This window comes from Saccostrea cucullata, unplaced genomic scaffold (assembly GCF_032062105.1).
Source record: "Saccostrea cucullata isolate Sc308-1 unplaced genomic scaffold, CSIRO_AGI_Scuc_v1 ctg95, whole genome shotgun sequence".
Taxonomy (NCBI): Eukaryota; Metazoa; Mollusca; class Bivalvia; order Ostreida; family Ostreidae; genus Saccostrea; species Saccostrea cuccullata.
In genome coordinates, this window is record NW_026928013.1 from 1,013 (window position 1) to 20,564 (window position 19,552).

Genomic DNA, 19,552 nt, shown 5'->3' on the forward strand with positions numbered 1-19,552 from the left:
AGAGACTATTATACTGCTTATAACGGGTTTATTTTAAATAATACAAAGTTAACAGTAACATTGATATCGGTATATAAACAGTCATAACAAAACTAAACGTGTCATAGGAAGTGGCATCTTAGATTAACGCTAGAATGCCTCTCACGTATGTTCTAATTAATTTTTCAGGCCCAGTAAGTGTATTAGTCAATTCAGACAGGGACAATATTTCCTACTTCAAAGCTTCACAATAAAACAAAACCTTTTTTTTTGTTTAGGTGATATTACCGCATTCTTCCCTGTGGAAATGATGTAAATACCAGTTTATTTCTCTATGGAAAGGGGGGTTCAATCACTACCATTTTTCTCACTTTATTGAGTTTATTCTGAAGAAAAGGATTTGCAAATACATGTATTTTTTTTTTGAACAGTTATATTTCTAAGATATTTTTGGTGATAATTTAAACAATAAAATTTTTTTTCTGGAAACAATGTTCACAGTTATACTAATAACAAACCTTTTATTGTTTATATTCATATCTGTTTAAATAATAATTTAAAGTAGGATTAAAAAGATTAATAATTATTGTATTAATGATACGAATGTCTTTATACGTTTCATTGATGGAACAGCCACTGATCAAGAAATCTGTACAGGCGACATGCCTATTGTAGTTCATGCAGTGATTAACGCAATGGGTTTTCTTAAGAAATAAAGGAGAAAATATTTAGTGGATGTAAATATTAGGTAATATTGTGCAGAAGGTTTAAAGAAGAAGTCAAAAACGTAACAAATTAGCGGACATTTCAAAAAAAATTTTCACAAGAAAAGCTCTCCTGTGCTTTCTACTCAGATGAGCAAATACAAAAAAAATAAAATTAACATATCTGACGACTGTCTTTAGTCTGCAGTGTGAAACAAAACAAAAAAAGTATCAGTTGCTGCAGCAACCAAATTTAACAAAGCAAATAATAGTCTAAACACAAACCAGATTCTTTCTTTTCTTTTGACTACAGAAGAAAAACAATAAAATATCAACAACAACAAAGCCCATCATCTAAATCTGAATGATGGCACTAGTTTAAATATAACCCTTGTTGATTTTTTAATTTATTATAATTAATTTTTGGAATGGTAATATACCTTTCTCCCCATCCTTTGGAATTTTTTTTGGCAGGTCCTATATTTGGTCAAAACTTTGGTCAATACTTAGTCTACTGAATCTATATTTGGTATAAATTATCCAGGTTTGGTATGAGAAACTGGAGAAGATTGCTCCTGCAAATCATCTGGTTTACTTTTGCTGTATGCAATAGGCAACACTGCATTAGGATTGACATAATCCGTTAGACCACTCATGTTGAAGCCGCTGGCCATGGCTCCATTGCTGTAGAAGTGAAACAGCATCTGGCTGTCCATGTAGACACTCTCTCGCTCCATCTGCTGTTTGTTGGGGGTGGTGGGGGTGTAGTAAGGAGGGGCGATGTATCCGTCATAAGCACCATACACACGACAGGGGGGATCGTACTCACCATACAGTAGATGAGGAGAGAGCTGGTGATAGGGGTATCCAGAATAGGGGGTATGGTCTGGATTAAAAAAAATATTATACCTTTAATTGTTGTGCAATAAATTTGCTAAAATTGCAAAAAATAGCATGAAATAAAGTTATCAAATTTCTTTTGAATAATAAAGTAACTCTAGCATTACTTATTTTATCTCCTAATATAACCTTGTAAAGATCGTTTCAGATGAAAATAAAGATGAATTCAAAATTAAATCACTTATACTCTGTTATTGCTGTCAATGGTTTTAGATATCATCCAGACACTTAAGCGTTATATACAGAAAGAATGACAACTAAACATATAAACTCAAATTTATAATATCCCCTCTTTGAACAAATGCAGGGGACAAAAATATTAAAATTCTGAAATTTTAATATCTATATCTTTTTTCTATTCTCATTAAAGTATGGTGGCTCAAAAATGTAATTTCATTATGGGACATTTAATGCCTTGATAGTTAAAGGAAACACAGACTTTTTAGTACTAACCTAGCCCAGAGAAGTTATTTTCTTTCTTTGTGACTTTCAGGGCTTCAATAGAGGGCAGCACAGTCTGAGGTTTCTGGACATGACTGTATTCCTCTGTTCCTGACTGGATTCGGATCCTTTTCACTGGGAACTGGCTTCCATTTCCATCCACCAAATCTGAGGGGAAAATACAAATTCAACTTATTCAAAGAAGAGCAATGCGTAAAATAGATCCTTGTTAAACTGTAAAAGAAAAACTTACCTCTTTTGAAACCTGTCTGTTTAGACTCTTCATTGCTCAATTGTCTACAAAATTAAAATTAAAAAAATCTATCATATGGGGTGCCATTTTGGTATTTACTGCCAAAAAGTGATATCATCTATTCGAATAAGTGATATCACCTATTCAGATTTTGAAAAGGTGATATCACCTATTCGAATAGGTGATATCACCTACATGAATAAGTGATATCACCTATTCGAAAATGTGATATCACTTATTCGAATAGGTGATATCACTAATTTGAATAGGTGATATCACCATATCATTTTGAATAGACGATATCACTTATTTGAATAGGTGATATCACCTATTCAAATTATTTTTGAAATAACAACAGCTCCCAAGAATATAGGTCCCTAAATCTTATTTACTTTCACTTTCGTTTTACAACTCATCATTCTAGGAGACAATAGATTACAGTTTTGCTTTTAATTTTAATCAACCCCAATAGAAATTGTAGTTTGTTTTGCTCACAAATTAATTTATTTCACTTATCTATCATGTACACTTTAAGAAAAATTGGAAAAACGCATGAAAACTGGGTAGTCCGAATTTTCTTGGTTCCAGTGGTAATCTATACATTATAGGGAGCATTCATTATTTATTTGTTGTAAGAAATTCAAATAGGTGATATCACCTATTCGAATTGGTGATTTCACTAATTCAAATTGAAAAGGTGATATCACCTATTCAGCACAAATAAATGATATCACTTATTCGAATAGGTGATATCACCTATTCGAATAAGTGATATCACCTTTTTGAATAGGTGATGTCACCTATTGAAAATGAATAGGTGATATCACCAATTCGAATAGGTGATATCACTTTTTGCCAGTAAATACCAAAACGGCACCTCATAGTATAATCATCTTCAATTTTGTATTTATATTTGTTCTAAATTATATACATGTAATAAACACCACAGTATATCATCTAGTCTTCAGACTTACTCTGAGTCTATAGATGACGTCACTATGTTGGACTCCCCTGGGGACATTGGTACTCTGGTAGATTTTCCTCCTTTTTCACATCTCTTCCCATTTCTACCTATTCCCTCAATTAAAGGACCTTTTGTCATCAGTTCAGCTATCTATCAACAAAACAAATAATGTATCGTTACTTATGTACTTGTATCATCATACAAATTCATCTACATGTACCATTTGTACCATACAATCATGTGATAAGCTGTAGAAATGAAAGCAACATTTTGGCATCTTTTCTTTTAAAAAAGTACTTAATAAGCAATGTAGAAGTACCTGATTTTGAAATTCCTGGGGCAGTGATTCATTAACAAGTTTCAGATACTCTACACACATTTCCAGTATGGAAGCCATGTCTGTTTTGCGGCCCCTGACGTAAGGTAACAAAACTCTCAACTGGTCACAGCTGTCTTTAATTCGTTCTCTACATAGAGAATTGGAATAGAATTATAATTCCTCAGTGATACATTTCCAATGTTCATTCTTAAGAATTTCAGTGGAAATAATATAGAACCATTTCTTATCAATATTATTTATTTTACCTTCTAACTTTCTCCTTTGTTGTGTGGTCAATAGCACTGCTATTCCTAGGTGGTTTGTTTTGTCTTAGTTTGGGTACCATGGCTTTAAGTTGAGAAAATGACGGCAGTTGCACTGAGCACTTGTTTAAAGTCTGGTTAAATGCAGGGGATTCTATACCACTGTCCAAAGATATCCTGCCAAATGTAAAACAAAAAGTGCAAAAGTCGTCTGCTTTGTGCACTGTTGAAATAAACTATACACGTATAGTCAATTTCATCTTTGAAATTGATAACTTTAGAAATAAAACTGCATCGTGCATGCATATTTCAAATGCATCTTTATTTATCACTGGTATTTCTTACGCCACACTAGATCCGTCCCCACTTTCGGAGGCAGGTGTGGATGGTGTTGTCGGAGTCGCAGGGGTTGATGGCGTTGCCGGTTCTGAAAATTCTGGAGGTTCACTCTCCTGTGTATCTTTCGTGTCCACTAAAAATCGTTTTTGAAAATTATTTGATTTTCTTTTTCACTTTTTTAAAAGATTTCTTTCCGTTTATAATTTTTTTAAAGGGTGGAGTGGAAGGGGGTGATATGTGCGCCATGTTATTATTTATGGATTCTTCATTCTGTGTAAAATTGTTTTATAATTTTTAATTTGACTTCATACGTAAAATCTGCTGTCAATTGTTTAGAGGACACACCTGTAGTGATTTGTGTTGACGTCCAGTTCGTGTATTTCTCACGTACGTCTTTGTTGGTAACAGGATGGAGAATTATTTCATCGATTCCATGTAATCTCAAATCAGCTAAAATCATCAAAAAAAGTAGTTTCGTCTACAGAATATTGCTATAATAAAGATTAGGCAAAGACTAGATGACACAAAGCTGACGTTTTCTGAGAGAGACCTACCAACAGCTGAGCCATCAGATACGCCGATGATGACGGTTCCTCTGTTGCAACTACTTGCATACCTAATAAAGAACATATTACTGTTCACTTAAAATTATATATACATGTTGTATTTTTTCAAAACCATTTTAACCAAGTCTACAAACTTTCTCCAAGAAACATTTTCATACCGAAAAATGCATCTTAATGTCACAGATCTGTAGCTCGCTGGTTCGAAAAAAATTTGGATAGACGACCATATATATTTTTTTTCTGTGAGCTACAGTTCTGCAGCTTCTTTATTTTTTATTACATTTTATTCATTTAAATCCCCTGAATATTACATGAATGAGAGTCGAAAAAAGCTTTAGGAATACACATCATACCAGACAACGGTCTAAAGTAAGTACCAAGCAAAAAACTGCTTTGTGGATTTCAAAATGAAAAGAGCTAGGAAACGAACTAGCTATTCATTGAGCCCATCACAGCATATCAAAATTTCTGAATGGAAGTATTATTTCATCACAACAAGTCCCCCCCCCCTTTTTTTTGTTGCTATAATCAGGAAATCTAAAGTTCTGGTGAAACGACAGGACATCCAAAAACTCGGATTAGGGTATGGTCACGGGAATCGTTTAATTTCGGTAAAGAAGTTGTATGAACTGCTTTCTTCGAGGCGCAGAACAAATCAGAACAGCACATATTACTCCAAGCAAGATACTAGTATACGAAATAATTGTAAATAATAGTTTGTGACATTCACTAACGTGTGTCTGTCAGGGAAATGGGCGAAAACCAAAGTACCGCATTTTACTGTACGGAAAAAAGCATTTAGAACAGGCACATTGTATCGGGGGGAGGGGGGGGTGTTGCAAAGAGGTTTTTTTACTATTGAAAATGTTTATTGAAAGGCTGGTTGCTCAAGCCCATCCCCTACCCCAACCCAACCCCTCACATAGTTTTTTTGTGGCAATATAGTCAATATTTAGGATGACTTGGTATTCTGCATTTTGTTATGAAAGAAGTTGGAACCTATCCCCCACCCCCTCCCACAGGAAATAGGACTTTCGAGTTTGGACAACCCCTTCTTGTTTTTTGTTTGTTCAAGCTTCCCCCTCCCTACACGCACACGGGCTTTGAAAAAAACAATACTACATACCTTTTGAAATAATTTTGTAACTCAATTACGTTAATGATACAAAAGATATTCCACTGTGTGTATCTTTAAAAAGCATCCAATTTTAGTGTTCCGTTGTCCATGCTTCAAGTTTACATCACATGATAAGCAGTGTAACAAAGACTTTACAGATTAAAAGAATTACGTATACTTTAAATGTGGAAATTTCACCCCAAGAAAACCACTGTCAACCGAGGCGCAGCCGGGGTTGACATGGTTTTCGAGGGGTGAAAATTTTCAATGTTACACTCAACTACATGCAATATTTATTATATTATATTGAATGTTTTATATAAATACATATAACAGAGAACCGTGCGCGCATAAATTCTGCGCAGTCGCTATTTTTTGGAATATCACCCGTCGTCAAGCAATGTTGACTGTTGCTAAGCAGGAGGGCGTGGCTTCATTATTCAGCGGGTAATAGTGTTTTTTAACAAATGTTTCTCGACGAATCAGATTCAAGTAATTTACATGAAAGTATAATATACTTATGTTTAATATTACTCTGCATCGTTTATGGTTCATAGGAAAACGATTTTTAAGAAAACTCCCATCAGTCATATACTATTGCATTATAAGCCCTATATTCCTACCGGATGGAGGTGGTGAGACTAAGGACTCCCTGGGCCACAGGCATGTCAATGAGCACCCAGATCAGGAGGTAACACTGCACGTTACAGGCCTCGAACGCCTCCTCCAGACGACATACCCTCACCTCGTGGGCCACCGTCTGGTTAGAGATCATGCCCTTCAGGTTTTCTGCCTGCGGTCCCTCTCCAACCACTAGTGACATCAAGCCCATTCCAGGGGCCTGAAATGAAATAAAGTGTATTGACTGGAAAAACTAGTGACCCAGATTCCGTCCACTTGCCAACAGCAACGAAACTCGCCTTGAGACGAACACCTGCACTGTATTTTTATGGAGGGCTGATCGTACCATTAAGCTTAGCAAGACTAGGACCACTGCTTGTCTTAAAGCAAATAAGAAAGGACAGATTATCAATGGGAGATATACAACTTACTGTTAGACAAAAGTCCAGGTGGACTTGAATCTTTTTGATGGTCACCTCGACACCCTAATTAAAATTATGAATACATAGCTTTTCATTCATACATGCACCTACCAAATCTGAGAGTTCTTCGATAGGGAAAGTTGCGTCGTCTGGTGGGTTATCATTATATATGGAGATGTCATCGAAGCCGAGGAAGGCTTCAGGACCAATGTTCAGGTCGATCTCGTCACCATTATTATCGCCGCTTACATCGTCAAGGGACGACGATGACACAATTTCATCTGTTTCTTTGTCTTTCTCCTTCTCAGAACTCGAAACATCCAGTTTATTTTCTGTTTTGGGGGTTTTGGACCGTCCTTTACGCTCGTTTTTTCGCTTGCCTTTTCCCACAGGTTTCATTTTTTTACTCTCAGCTTTGTCCTAATACCGTCATGGCTATTCAATATCGACCAAGGTCAGCTATTTGTATTTTATACAAAAACAACTCCCGTTGGAGCCTCATTGTTCAGTGATTGGGCAGCGCTTGACACTCGTGTCCTGAATGTATTCGAAATGTTATTCCGCTGTGTGACACCCGACATTTAACATTATAACGGTGTCACACGTGTGATACGATAAGCTTTATACTACTGGAATTTATACAGGGCCTGTTGAAAGTGAAAAGCTCATATCATACGAGTTAAAAAGAAAGTTACCATAATATTTTCTCTTTTTCATTATCATTCGAATATAAAGATCTCACAAAGATATATATATTCATTAATGAGGTTCCTACAAACATTTGAGGAAGTGGAATGAGTAATCAGCGGTCGATCATATTCCTTATTTCGCTGCTTCCTCCAGAAAATAAAGACTTTGAACAACTGAAATGCCAATCCAATGATTTCATCCTATATATTTATAAATCTTTATTGTTAGTCGTTAATTACTTAGAATGGTTACATGCAGACATATGCAAACTACTCATTGGACTTTAAAAGCGTACCATAATCTTTGAACTACTAGAGTTCAGTGTTGATGCCACAGGCAGTCAGACAATTTCTACATTTACTGCAAGATGTGAGTAGTTTTGGGCACAGAAATGTTTACCACTGCTTATACATGTAACGTGAAAAACTTCTTTTGTTGGAGGTATGGGGACGACTATATAATATAGGACTCACCCTGTATTTAGGTTTCTTTGGTAGAAGTTTTCGTTTCATCTTGATGATGAATGGGTAGCTGACCAGCAGTCTCTGTACAACTTTCAAAATCTCCTCCCCGGGCCTAAAGTCTGAGCTGAAATAGAGAGGCGGATCAAACAATATGTCAAAACGTTTGATTAAAAGAAAGAATAAATATACATGTACATGAGATCTTCATTTGTAATTTTTTTCACCATCATGCTTACATCTTTGAATAACTGCTTCAGGTCATAAGCGTATTATATAATTTCATTTTTTTAAATGAAAATAATTCTTGATATTTTCAACAATTTACATAATTTGTTTTGCCCTCTTACTTTTTTAAAGATACCTGTATATTAATGATTCTGTTACAAAAATTTCAAATACCCTCAGAATGCGAGCAGTTATCTAGATATGATGATGCTAAAATAAGTGAAAAAAAATACTTCGTAAGTACACATCAAGAAAATCCTTTCAGTTTTGTTGTATCTTCATTATTACAAGTTCTTACTTATTCCTTCATTCATCTTTGTAAAGTCACAGTCTTTCTGGTAGATGTATAAAACTCCACTAACCTCGGTTTCTTACGCCTTTGCACGGGTAATGCGAAATCCATCGTGCGTACTTCTGTCAAAATGCCGTTCAGAAAGAAAACGAAGGGCGCTATTCATTTACAACATCATAAATAAGAAGTTTTCTTTCAAAAATGTTTCATTGACTGAAATTTGTCTAAACTCTCTGTGATCTTGGTTCACGTGAAAACATGTCCAGGCATGCCGATCGCGATTCAGAGTATGGGAATTCCTTGGAACACCCCTGTTCTATTTATAGACGGAGAACTTTTCATTTGCACGAAACTCGTGTACGCCCTATAGGTAAGTATTTTGTCTTTAATTATTGAACTTCGTTTTTCAAATGAGAACATGTCACTAAACAATTTTCACAACCTTGGTATCAAACTTACAAGACACTAATTCGATTTAACACTTTATTCTCAAATTACAGTTTAATTTGCATAAAATTCGATATCGTAAGATACGTGTATAGATAAATAATTAAATATTTTTAAATTTTAATCTGTAAACTCTCTTAAAAAATCAAGGAAAAATACATAAATTTAGCATTGTCTTATTTGAAAAGTACTCCACATTAAGCTAATACTGAAAAAGAAAAGAGAAGTTTAACAAACATCTATCGATACTTGGAATAAAATGTTTTTTATTCGACATACGAGTCACCAATTCAAAAACTTAATGTTTGCGTAAGTAGAAGGAAATATTTCTATCAGAATTTTGTGAGTAGTTTTTTGTTATCCAGACTACCCTGGAAGTTTGACCGGGGAAGCAAACACGGGTGTAACGCTGGCTAGCGGGGATACCGGGGGTGAGGTCCACGAGTGACTGAGATTCCTCCGCACGGACGGGGACCCCGGGGCACTTCTGGTCAGCCGGAGGGGGGTCTTGATTGGAGTGGAGGTCCTGTTCATACTGCTTCTGAAAGTAAGTTTATAAAATTTGAAACATCACTGACGAACAGTTTGAATCGAAATAGCTTAGGAGAAATTCAATTTATAGACGTTTACAAATGTTGTAGTCTACTCCTTTTATGCCTCCATAATCGAAGATAGATGGATAAATCATAGTTTTTGTCCTGTCCATCCGTCTGTCTGTCTTTGCTAAAAAACTTTAAACATTGTCCATGATTTTTAATTGGTTGGAGTTATTGTGTATTTCCTGTGATAAGACTTGTTTTGGATACTAGTACCTTCATATTTGACTTCTTGTGGAAGTCTTGACCTAGGCTTAGAATTTGACCCACTTTTGAAAAACACGTTTAGAGTATCGGCTTACTGACGGGGTTATGGACAGGTTTCCTGATGTGAAAGTGACTCACCTGTTATTAACGTTTAGGGCTGGCTTACTGATGGGGCTTATGATACTAGGTTTACTGACGTGACAGTGTGTTACCTGTTACTGAAGTTTAGGGCTGACTTACTGATTGGGCTTAGGATAGGTTTACTGACGGGGCTATGTACAGGTTTACTGATGTGACAGTGACTCACCTGTTACTAACGTTTAGGGCTGGCTTACTGATGGGGCTTAGGATAGGTTTACTGACGTGACAGTGTGTTACCTGTTACTGAAGTTTAGGGCTGGCTTACTGATTGGGCTTAGGATAGGTTTACTGACGGGGCTATTGACAGGTTTACTGACGTGACAGTGTCTTACCTGTTACTAACATTTAGGACTGGCTTACTGATTGGACTTAGGATAGGTTTACTGACGGGGCTATGGACAGGTTTACTGACGTGACAGTGTGTTACCTGTTACTAACATTTAGGACTGGCTTACTGATTGGACTTAGGATAGGTTTACTGACGGGGCTATGGACAAGTTTACTGACTTGACGGTGACTTACCTGTTACTGACGTTTAGGGCTGGCTTACGGGTGGGGCTATGGACAGGTTTACTGACTTGACGGTGACTTACCTGTTACTGACGTTTAGGGCTGGCTTACGGGTGGGGCTATGGACAGGTTTACTGACTTGACGGTGACTTACCTGTTACTGACGTTTAGGGCTGGCTTACGGGTGGGGCTATGGACAGGTTTACTGACTTGACGGTGACTTACCTGTTACTGACGTTTAGGGCTGGCTTACTGATTGGGCTATGGACAGGTTTACTGACGTGACGGTGACTTACCTGTTACTGACGTTTAGGGCTGGCTTACTGATTGGGCTATGGACAGGTTTACTGACGGGGCTATGACTAGAGGCGTTGTAGATTTCCTCCTCACTTGAGTCCGAGCTACTTATGGAGTAATTCTTTGTTTCGTCCGATCTTTACGCGCAAAAACAAAATAAAAGTACAAAAAAATTGATTGCACTGTCAAATCTTTTGTTATAGAAATAACATGTTTATACGTCACGTATATTGGTAATGACTGAACAACTTACAACACTATATACTTTTTGCCGGTTTTGGGGTCGTGCATTCGAGAAAATGTAGAATAACGTTCTTTGTAACTCTCTGGTGGACAGTTAAAATTCAAGTCGAGGGGTCTATGACTGCCATCATTTTTTCTGGAAAAGAAAATAGTTCTGCATAAATAAATAGTTACATACATCCTATACATGTATGTTTTTAGATTATGAAAGCCTTATGCCATATAAAAAAATGTACTGATCCAGTGTCCTATCACTGAATATATCCGCCTCTCAGATAGAGCAATAGACTTTGTATGTACGTGTAAAAGTATTTTGTGTCGAAAAGTTATTTCTTGTAAAATTGTATAATGCACAAACACCACGATTGTTCAGAGACAAAAAAAGAAGAAAGAAAGAAAAAAGAAGCTAAATGCAGTACATCTACTAGTATGTCTGTGATATCAATGTACGTACATCTATGTCTGTGATATCAATGCACGTACATCTATGTCTGTGATATCAATGCACGTACATCTATGTCTGTGATATCAATGCACGTACATCTATGTCTGTGATATCAATGCACGTACGTCTATGTCTGTGATATCAATGCACGTACTTCTATGTCTGTGATATCAATGCACGTACATCTATGTCTGTGATATCAATGCACGTACATCTATGTCTGTGATATCAATGCACGTACGTCTATGTCTGTGATATCAATGCACGTACGTCTATGTCTGTGATATCAATGCACGTACATCTATGTCTGTGATATCAATGCACGTACATCTATGTCTGTGATATCAATGCACGTACATCTATGTCTGTGATATCAATGCACGTACATCTATGTCTGTGATATCAAGGGATTTGCATGTATGAAAAAAAATAAATGTATTGTTATAAATGAATACTAACCGTCTGAAGGTACGATACAACACTGCGATGAAGTAACACACGGCAAAAACGAAAACAGCGACCCCACATCCCACCACAAGTCCCACCCAAAACGCCTGGTCTGAAACAAAGTTTGATAAAACTTGTATGAATTACAAAAATACTTAAAATGTGTTCCGAAAATCATACGAATTCATTTTATTTTGACTGTATTAATAAAATATTTATTTATTTGTCTGCCAAATTTCATGATTTTACTTACATGTAAATGTAACATGAAATCTGTCTTCAAGAATGTTTTGAATTACATCTAAATTACACATAATACTATTAATAACGTAACCTTGAACAAAGAATTATATTCATATTTAAAATATTAATAAGTAGTTTTGCTCAAAACATCCATAATAAGTGCTATTCAAATAATATTTTTATACATAAATGATATACATAGTCCTTTTCTACATGAAGTTTTTGGTTTTCTTTCATAAACTAAACTTTTTTGCATTTAGATTTACATGACAGGCCGTAGGAACTTGGAAGCAATTTCATTGGGAAAAGGGGGGGGGGGGGGCGGGGGTTAACATGTGTTTGTCCAGAAAGTGAACGCAACATGTCATACTAGTAATTGTTTGATGAGAAAATGTCAAAAAAAGCTCCATAAGTAAATACTGCATTAATTTAAATAGTAAAAGAAATTAAATGTAGGTAATACTTAGTATATGATTATTTTAGCATTTCATACATTCTAGATATCACAACCTGAGTGTATGCAACTTTTCGTAAAGCATTCATGCAGATCACTCATTAGTACATACAAGTGCAAAATATGAAGTGAATATAAGAAAATATAAACCTTCCGTAATATCGCGTGGTCTTTCCTTTTCTGTCTTCTGTTGCATCTCAGAATGCTTTGGCTTGTCTTTCCAGAAGGTCGATACGTTAGCCAGGACGCCAAGTTTGTGTACGAGTGCAGAAAGGTCAGCTAAGTTGTCCTCACGTGATGAAGGGGTTTTACTTTTAAGGATCTGCTTTTCTATTTTCTTTTTGTCATTCGCGACTTCGTCATCCTGGGTTGCTGCCGCCGTTGGTTCAGTCTTTATTATAATTGGCTTTGATACCTCGCCATAATGAAATGGACCTAAAATAGAGCGATTAATCGAATGCATAAAAAATTAAAAAGGAACATGACAGAAAATAATTTTTCCTTTTTCAATTGTAAGATATGTATTTAAAAAAAAAAACCTTTTCAATAACTCATGTCATTTTTAATACATAAAAATATTTGTTTGTCCTCTCTCGACTCAAATTGAAAGAATGAGTTGAAAGATAGGTTAGAATTTTTTCCCAAGAAATTTCAAGATCAATGATAAATTTTCAAAAATCTATTTTCCTGAAATAATATGAAAAAAATAGTAGTTTCTTGGAGGTGAAAAAGATTTTAGTCTCAAGTTTGACCATTTTTACTTAGTGAAGAGATGGCATGCAAACAATTTTTTTAAGTCGATTTATGCCCAACCTTTTCTAGGATCATGCTTTCCGAGTCGTATTTTCTCTCGCTCGCTGGTAAGTAAATGCCGTAGGTGTTTTACCAGCCTCTGATGTTCAGCTTGTCGCGATGTCTGCTGACTCTCCGTTGTTTCTTTCCGATGATTAGGTATCTTGACGACGACATTTTGTTTCTTGTCGGATGGAAATAAGGGAACACTTTTCAACTTTGATTTTTCTTCATTGTTTACTCTTTCTTTTTCTTCTTGTCTATTCTTTCTGTTTTCTTCCTCGTTATTTTTTACCAGCGACTTTTTGACATCTCGGATCAGGTTTAAGATTTTAGCGTATTCCCTCTCCTTGTTGAAGGGTGTGGGTGCACTGGGAGTTACGGATCCTTTGTTTTGGATTGTGCTGGGTGGTCGGGTTGTGAACCAAGTTTCAGCAGGCTCGTAGGGGTCAGCGAGAATCCTTTCACAGTCTGAAAGAACATTTTCAGAATCAAAGTAAAAAAAAAATAGCCTCCTAAAATGTGCAGGAAACATCAGTATATATTCACTTCCCCAATTTAATCAATGTCTGAAAAAAAAATAAACAATAAAATTCATTTTTTGATAAGTTAATGTATAGTTCATTTTTTCAATTTTCATCTAAGAAAGGATTAAAACGAGACCTTTAAAAGGTCTTCATCGCGATACATTAAACACATGTTTTCAGGGGAATGTTTGATTTATTTAGCGTCTTCTAACTTTTAGAAATATAGTGTACGTACTGTTAAGACCTCTGAATATTCAGTAATAAGCATTAATTAATATACATACATCAAAGTATATGTAGTCTAATAAAATGAAATATTAGATTAGAGCTGGTCCATTTCTTAATCTATGAAAACGAATAGCTGTTACCAAATGTAAAGAAGTATCAAAATATAAATTAAGTTTGTAATCCTCTACGTATACAGTTCTTCTCAACATTAAATTGTTTTTGATTTGCTACGTGGCAGCAGAGATACTCATTTATTCAATTTATGCACTAGGCCTTTTTAAATGAATAATTTAAATAACAAGAGGCCCACGGGCCTTATAGGTCACCTGAGCATTATGCAACAACTTTCCAGTTATTGAATTTGATTAATGTTTTAAGCCAGATGGTATATGACATTCACAATTTTGAAAGAGGCACCATTGATCATCATAACAATACACTTAGCAGTTGCTTAGCTTGGTTACTGAATACGCAGGGTAGGGGAACAAAAATGCATTCCAACTAATCAGTAGTGCCTCTAACACTGTGACCTAAACCCCTGACCCTTAAGGTCCACACATTGCACAAATTTTAAAAAGGCACCCTTAATATCAATAAATAAATGGTTTATAAATACAAAAGAGCAGATTTCAAACAATAAATTCATTTTCAGTATATAAGTAGAGCCCCCACCCCACCCCTGACCCTGGGGCCTTGAAATTCACAAGTCTGCAAGATTAGGGCCCTTGCTGATAATAACTATAAAGGTAGTTCATCTGCTTTATACCCAGAGACAGAGAAGAAAATTTTCAAATATTTAATGTATTTTCACTATATAATCAATAGCGCCCCCCCCCCCCACAAACACCAGAACCCCTGACCCTGGGGCCATAAAATTCATAGTTTTAAAAGAGGCATTCGTGCTCATCATAACTATGTACTTAGTTTATTTAATTTCTAGGAGCAGAGTAGAAGATTTTCAAAGAATTCATGTATTTTCAAAATATAACCAATAGAGCCCCCCCCAACACCAGAACCCTTGACCCTGGGACCATAGAATTCACAATTTTGGTAAAAACACTCTTGCTCATCATAATTATGCACTTAGTCAGTTTATTTAATACCTTGGATAAGAGTAGTAGATTTTCAAAGAATTCATGTATTTTTACTATATAATCTATAGAGCCCCACCCTAACACCAGAACCCCAGACCCTGGGGCCATAAAATTAAACAATTTTGGTAGAGGCACTCTTGCTCATCATAACTTGCACTTAGTTAGTTTATTTAATACCTAGGAGCAGAGAAGAAGATTTTCAAAGAATTCGTTATTTTCACTATATAATCAATAGAGCCCCCCCTCCCTAACACAAGAACCCTTGACCCTGGGGCCATAAAATTCACAATTTTGGTTGAGGCACTCTTGCTCATCATAACTATGCAATTAGTTAGTTTATTTTATACCTAGGAGCAGAGTAGAAGATTTTCAAAGAATTCATGTATTTTCACTATATAATCAACAGACCCCCCCCCCCCCCTCCCTTACACAAGAACCCTTGACCCTGGGGCCATAAAATTCACAATTATGGTAGCTAGGCTCTCTTGCTCATCATAACTATGCACTTAGTTAGTATATTTAATACCCAGGGGCAGAGAAGAAGATTTTCAAAGAAATCATGTGTTTTCACTATATATAATCAATAGAGCCCCGCCCTAACACAAGAACCCCTGACCCTAGGGCCATAAAATTCACAATTTTGGTAGAGGCACTCTTGCTCATCATAACTATGTACTTATTTGGTTTATTTAATACCCAGGAGTAGAAAAAGATTTTCAAAGAAATAATGCATTTTCACTATATACTTATTTAGCCCCGCCCTAGCACTAGAACACACCTGACCCCAGGGCCATGAATTTCACAATTTTGGTAGAGGACTAAATTTTTGCTGATTACAATCATGCATTAACAGTTAATTAATATACATGTATAAAAGTATATGTAGTCTAATAAAATGAAATATTAAGTTAGATTGCATTTCTTAATTTTAGTGGTTTTGTTACCAAATATAAAGAAGGGGCAAAATATAAATCATAATTTTTGTAACCCTCTTCACGTATACATGCTATATGCTAAAATTATTAAATTGGTTTTTTTTTGAAAATGTTATGTGGCAGCAGAGATACTCATTTATTCAATTTATGCACTAGGCCTTTTTTTTTTAAATAAATATTTTAAATAAATAAATAATAAAGTCATGGCATTTTAAAAATCTGTGATGTAGGCCTATGTAGAATTTCTGTGTACGTGTGTGTTGGGAGGGGGGCACTTTTTCTTACATACAGGACATCCCTATTTACTTTACTAAACAAGTGCCTGGGGGTCCCATTCTCTATCCAGAGTTGTCGTTCCCGCTACAGTGAAAGCGTAGTGGCAGACAAGCTGACAACCCTGGATAGAGAAGGATGGGAGGTATTCCAAGTAGGTAAGGTAAAAGAGCGGTAACTCCTAAGTGCATGTGAGTATAGTTTTGTATGAGAAGTCTGACATAAATCATAATAAAATCACTGTATGTTAATATGCAAGAAAATCTCATTATAAACAAAGCAATGAAAGCTTACCAGATATATAATCTCTAACATACACCCCAGCATTGTCAATGTCCGAAATCATATGACAGCAAGATGGAACTTACAAAGAATATTGTGTGGTGTTTTCTTTTGTAGTTATAATGTGATCTTAATGAGTGTAAAATTGTAAACATACATTTTATAAGAAAATAAACGTTTCGAATGTACGCAAATATCGACAATAGGCTTATAAAAAACGGTATCTACAACTTCTGTCTTCATCGCTTTATCCATACTGGAGCTATGTATGCAATGCTTCATCTTGTCTACGACGTCATGCATAAAAAAAAACAAGTTGTAGATAATCTAAAATGAAAAGAAAAACTTACAGGCATCAAGAATCAGACTGAAGAGCAAAAGTCGAATTATCTTTAGCATAATTTCTTAACATACCGGTTAGCACTTATCTATGACGTCACATTCTACGTCATTTTAATTTTGTTATATTCCGATCCCGACGTTATTTTTTTCGACTCGAGATTATTGCTTTGCTTTAGGTCTAACACTATTTTCAAAACAAGTAAAATTTGTTTAATTTACGACACAATAGAAAGCTTAAATAAAAAGAAAAGAATCAAATAAATGTATACAGCGAAAGTGAATAAGCTTTTAGTATGTGATTTTTAGGTAAGTATAAGTTTTATAACCTCAATACAAGTCATTTCGTGTCATATTCCTCCTAGTTTCATGACTCTGGATCAAAATAACCGTTTTCCCGGTTTTTTTGCTGTGTGCCTGAATTGTCACACCTGTCGCCTGTGGCAGTCGCTGCTTGGAAAACCGACATGTGCAGCGTGAATGGCGAAAAAGGTTCCGTGAGATCGGAGGATTTACTCTGAAGAATACTTTCAGGAAGGGGCCCTGAGGTATTTCTTCACGCAAATATAGTATCGGAAACGTCAGATTGTGTTCGCCAGACGAGCAAGGTGTAATCAGGGGAATAGCAAGCCGACCATTGTCATTAACTTCTTTAGTGAAGTTTTGCCGGAGCGTGGCTTTCTTTTCTTTCGGAGACTTCTGATCATTCTATTAACGTTTTGCAGGGATGCTTAAGAAATTAGAACAGTTTGTTTTTCCTTATATTTATAATTCTTGTTTAAAGAACTGGATCGCGTATCAAGTATTTTTGGCGCGTGTTTGAAATACTGAGAGACGTCGAAAGAAATTAAAAAGTTGCACATAATACTACTATTTAGTACAATCTATCATTACCAACAAACGCCATTTCCCCCAATGATATGAATATAAAAAGGAAAGCATAAATCGCATCGCAATCCAAACAATATGCAGCGCACTGTATAAACCGTAATATATATTTCCGCGAAATAATTGTACACATTTTATTTTTTGTCAAGAATAAACTCATTGACTTTATTTTAGTGATAAATTCCATTTGAACTTTAATACGGATGCTATAAATTGTCTGCTTTAACCGATTAATTAAGGGAAAAAATACTTTTCTCAGCAGAATATATAATTGCTACCGAATGCATTGCCCATGTCATGAAGTTTAAAGTTGTTCCAAAAAGTTATCCCTTGATTCATCTTCTCAAACCACTGTTCGGATTCCGCATACAGCTTTTTCCAGAATGGGAGAGGATCGTACTTTTTGGACTTAGTTTGCGACGATGCCTTTGATTAAGATGTAGAAGAACATTACATCCATTAAATTAATCTTTTAAGAAATCTTAACATATTTTATTTCTGTTATTTTCACAAAATATTTCATGGTCGAACAAGGAGAATAGTTTTATCATTTAATCATTTAATTCGAAAACAGGTACAGTTTTATAATCTTTTAATCTGAAGTAAACACATTAATTTGTGTTAAGGTGAACGACTTTATCACCAGAACCTCAAGTCTAAAAGAAATTCGATTGTCGCCTGGAACCATTCCTAGTGTGTGTGACCAATTTGTAATGTCGGCACCATGAAACATTTCTAACGTCAGTTTTCTTTTTAATTTCTCAATGACGATCATAATGATTGGAAGAGGTTGTCAGCAGACGACAACTTATCCTTTATATCATTAGCGCGCTGGACGCGGCAGCTGAGACACCGCCACTTCCGTGCGCAGCAGAAGAGTGCGGGCGGATGTAGGGGACTTCGGGGCCCCCTCGATATCAATAAAATGAGCAGTCTATGACAGTTAAATGATCAGCCAGAGGGTTGGGGTTTCATGCTTAAAAGTTTTTATTTCTTGAATTTCAAATAAATAAACGGATAGCTGTCAAGACGCTACTGGGACATCAGGATTACCTTGATGCTGTGAAGTTATTGCTAACAGGGGAAACATTCCGAAAATGTTTTGGAAAATTCCTGGCTGTACATGTGTGTTCAAGATCTTGAAAATCAATGATTTTATTTATTCTTTTTTTTTTTGCTCAACTTATATATATATATATATATATTATGTTTTCTCCGTTCTTGTTTCCATTCAAATTATTTTTTGTTAAGATAACAAGTTAATCTAACTGTGTCTCGGGACAAGCTCTCGCTACACCGGGTCCTTAGTACAGTATCATTTTAATACGATAGAAGGTTCTATCTAGCAATAATTATATTCAAAGACATTTTTCCTGCAAAACTAAAACTTATAGGCTAAATATAGCTACTTAAATAACGGGAAATAAACACCAAATTTCAATGTAATCCTAATGAAACATGCGCTTGACATGTATATATTGAAGATGATGACGTCGTCGTCCATCTATACTTGCCACCCTCCTTATCTTGTCAACGGGACGAGCTTTAGAAATAACAGACCCTCATATACTGATTAGAAACAAATTAATGTCAATTTCACAAGAC

The 19,552-nt window shown here is 35.6% G+C and overlaps 2 protein-coding genes across 5 annotated transcripts; both read right to left on the reverse strand.

The window, feature by feature from the left end:
* Positions 1–728: 728 nt before the first annotated feature.
* LOC134276161 (uncharacterized) lies at positions 729–8,858 on the reverse strand. Of its 3 annotated transcripts, none has more exons than XM_062758430.1 (12): positions 8,630–8,858; positions 8,052–8,166; positions 6,469–6,686; positions 4,717–4,778; positions 4,508–4,612; positions 4,169–4,295; positions 3,827–4,000; positions 3,561–3,708; positions 3,252–3,391; positions 2,278–2,321; positions 2,037–2,192; positions 729–1,569 (listed from the first exon to the last, which is right to left on the reverse strand). In XM_062758430.1, the coding sequence occupies exons 1-12, from the start codon at positions 8,668–8,670 to the stop codon at positions 1,220–1,222; spliced, it is 1,680 nt and encodes a 559-aa protein (XP_062614414.1). In that variant the 5' UTR covers positions 8,671–8,858; the 3' UTR covers positions 729–1,219. The 3 variants fall into 3 exon arrangements, with proteins under 3 accessions (XP_062614414.1, XP_062614415.1, XP_062614413.1); XM_062758431.1 differs by having other exon boundaries at positions 8,566–8,650; XM_062758429.1 differs by lacking the exons at positions 8,052–8,166; positions 8,630–8,858 and adding an exon at positions 7,000–7,416.
* A 288-nt stretch (positions 8,859–9,146) lies between these two features.
* Positions 9,147–17,161, reverse strand: LOC134276157 (uncharacterized). 2 transcript variants are annotated; one of them, XM_062758424.1, is made up of 8 exons: positions 17,071–17,161; positions 13,403–13,852; positions 12,740–13,024; positions 12,146–12,193; positions 11,905–12,004; positions 11,011–11,136; positions 10,757–10,894; positions 9,147–9,547 (listed from the first exon to the last, which is right to left on the reverse strand). In XM_062758424.1, the coding sequence occupies exons 1-8, from the start codon at positions 17,117–17,119 to the stop codon at positions 9,373–9,375; spliced, it is 1,371 nt and encodes a 456-aa protein (XP_062614408.1). In that variant the 5' UTR covers positions 17,120–17,161; the 3' UTR covers positions 9,147–9,372. The 2 variants fall into 2 exon arrangements, with proteins under 2 accessions (XP_062614408.1, XP_062614409.1); XM_062758425.1 differs by lacking the exon at positions 12,146–12,193.
* Between the last annotated feature and the right edge of the window lie 2,391 nt (positions 17,162–19,552).

Excerpts from the sequence above, each read along its gene's own strand:
- LOC134276161 (XM_062758429.1), bottom strand. The coding sequence starts at position 7,287 with ATGAAACCTGTGGGAAAAGGCAAGCGAAAAAACGAGCGTAAAGGACGG. Across the intron at positions 4,296-4,507 it reads GTCAACACAAATCACTACAG|TGGACACGAAAGATACACAG; the intron begins GTGTGTCCTCTA and ends AACGATTTTTAG. Across the intron at positions 3,392-3,560 it reads CCCAGGAATTTCAAAATCAG|ATAGCTGAACTGATGACAAA; the intron begins GTACTTCTACAT and ends TTTTGTTGATAG.
- LOC134276157 (XM_062758424.1), bottom strand. The coding sequence starts at position 17,119 with ATGCTAAAGATAATTCGACTTTTGCTCTTCAGTCTGATTCTTGATGCC. Across the intron at positions 12,194-12,739 it reads ACCACGCGATATTACGGAAG|ATGTAATTCAAAACATTCTT; the intron begins GTTTATATTTTC and ends TGTGTAATTTAG. Across the intron at positions 12,005-12,145 it reads ATTTCATGTTACATTTACAT|ACCAGGCGTTTTGGGTGGGA; the intron begins GTAAGTAAAATC and ends ACTTTGTTTCAG.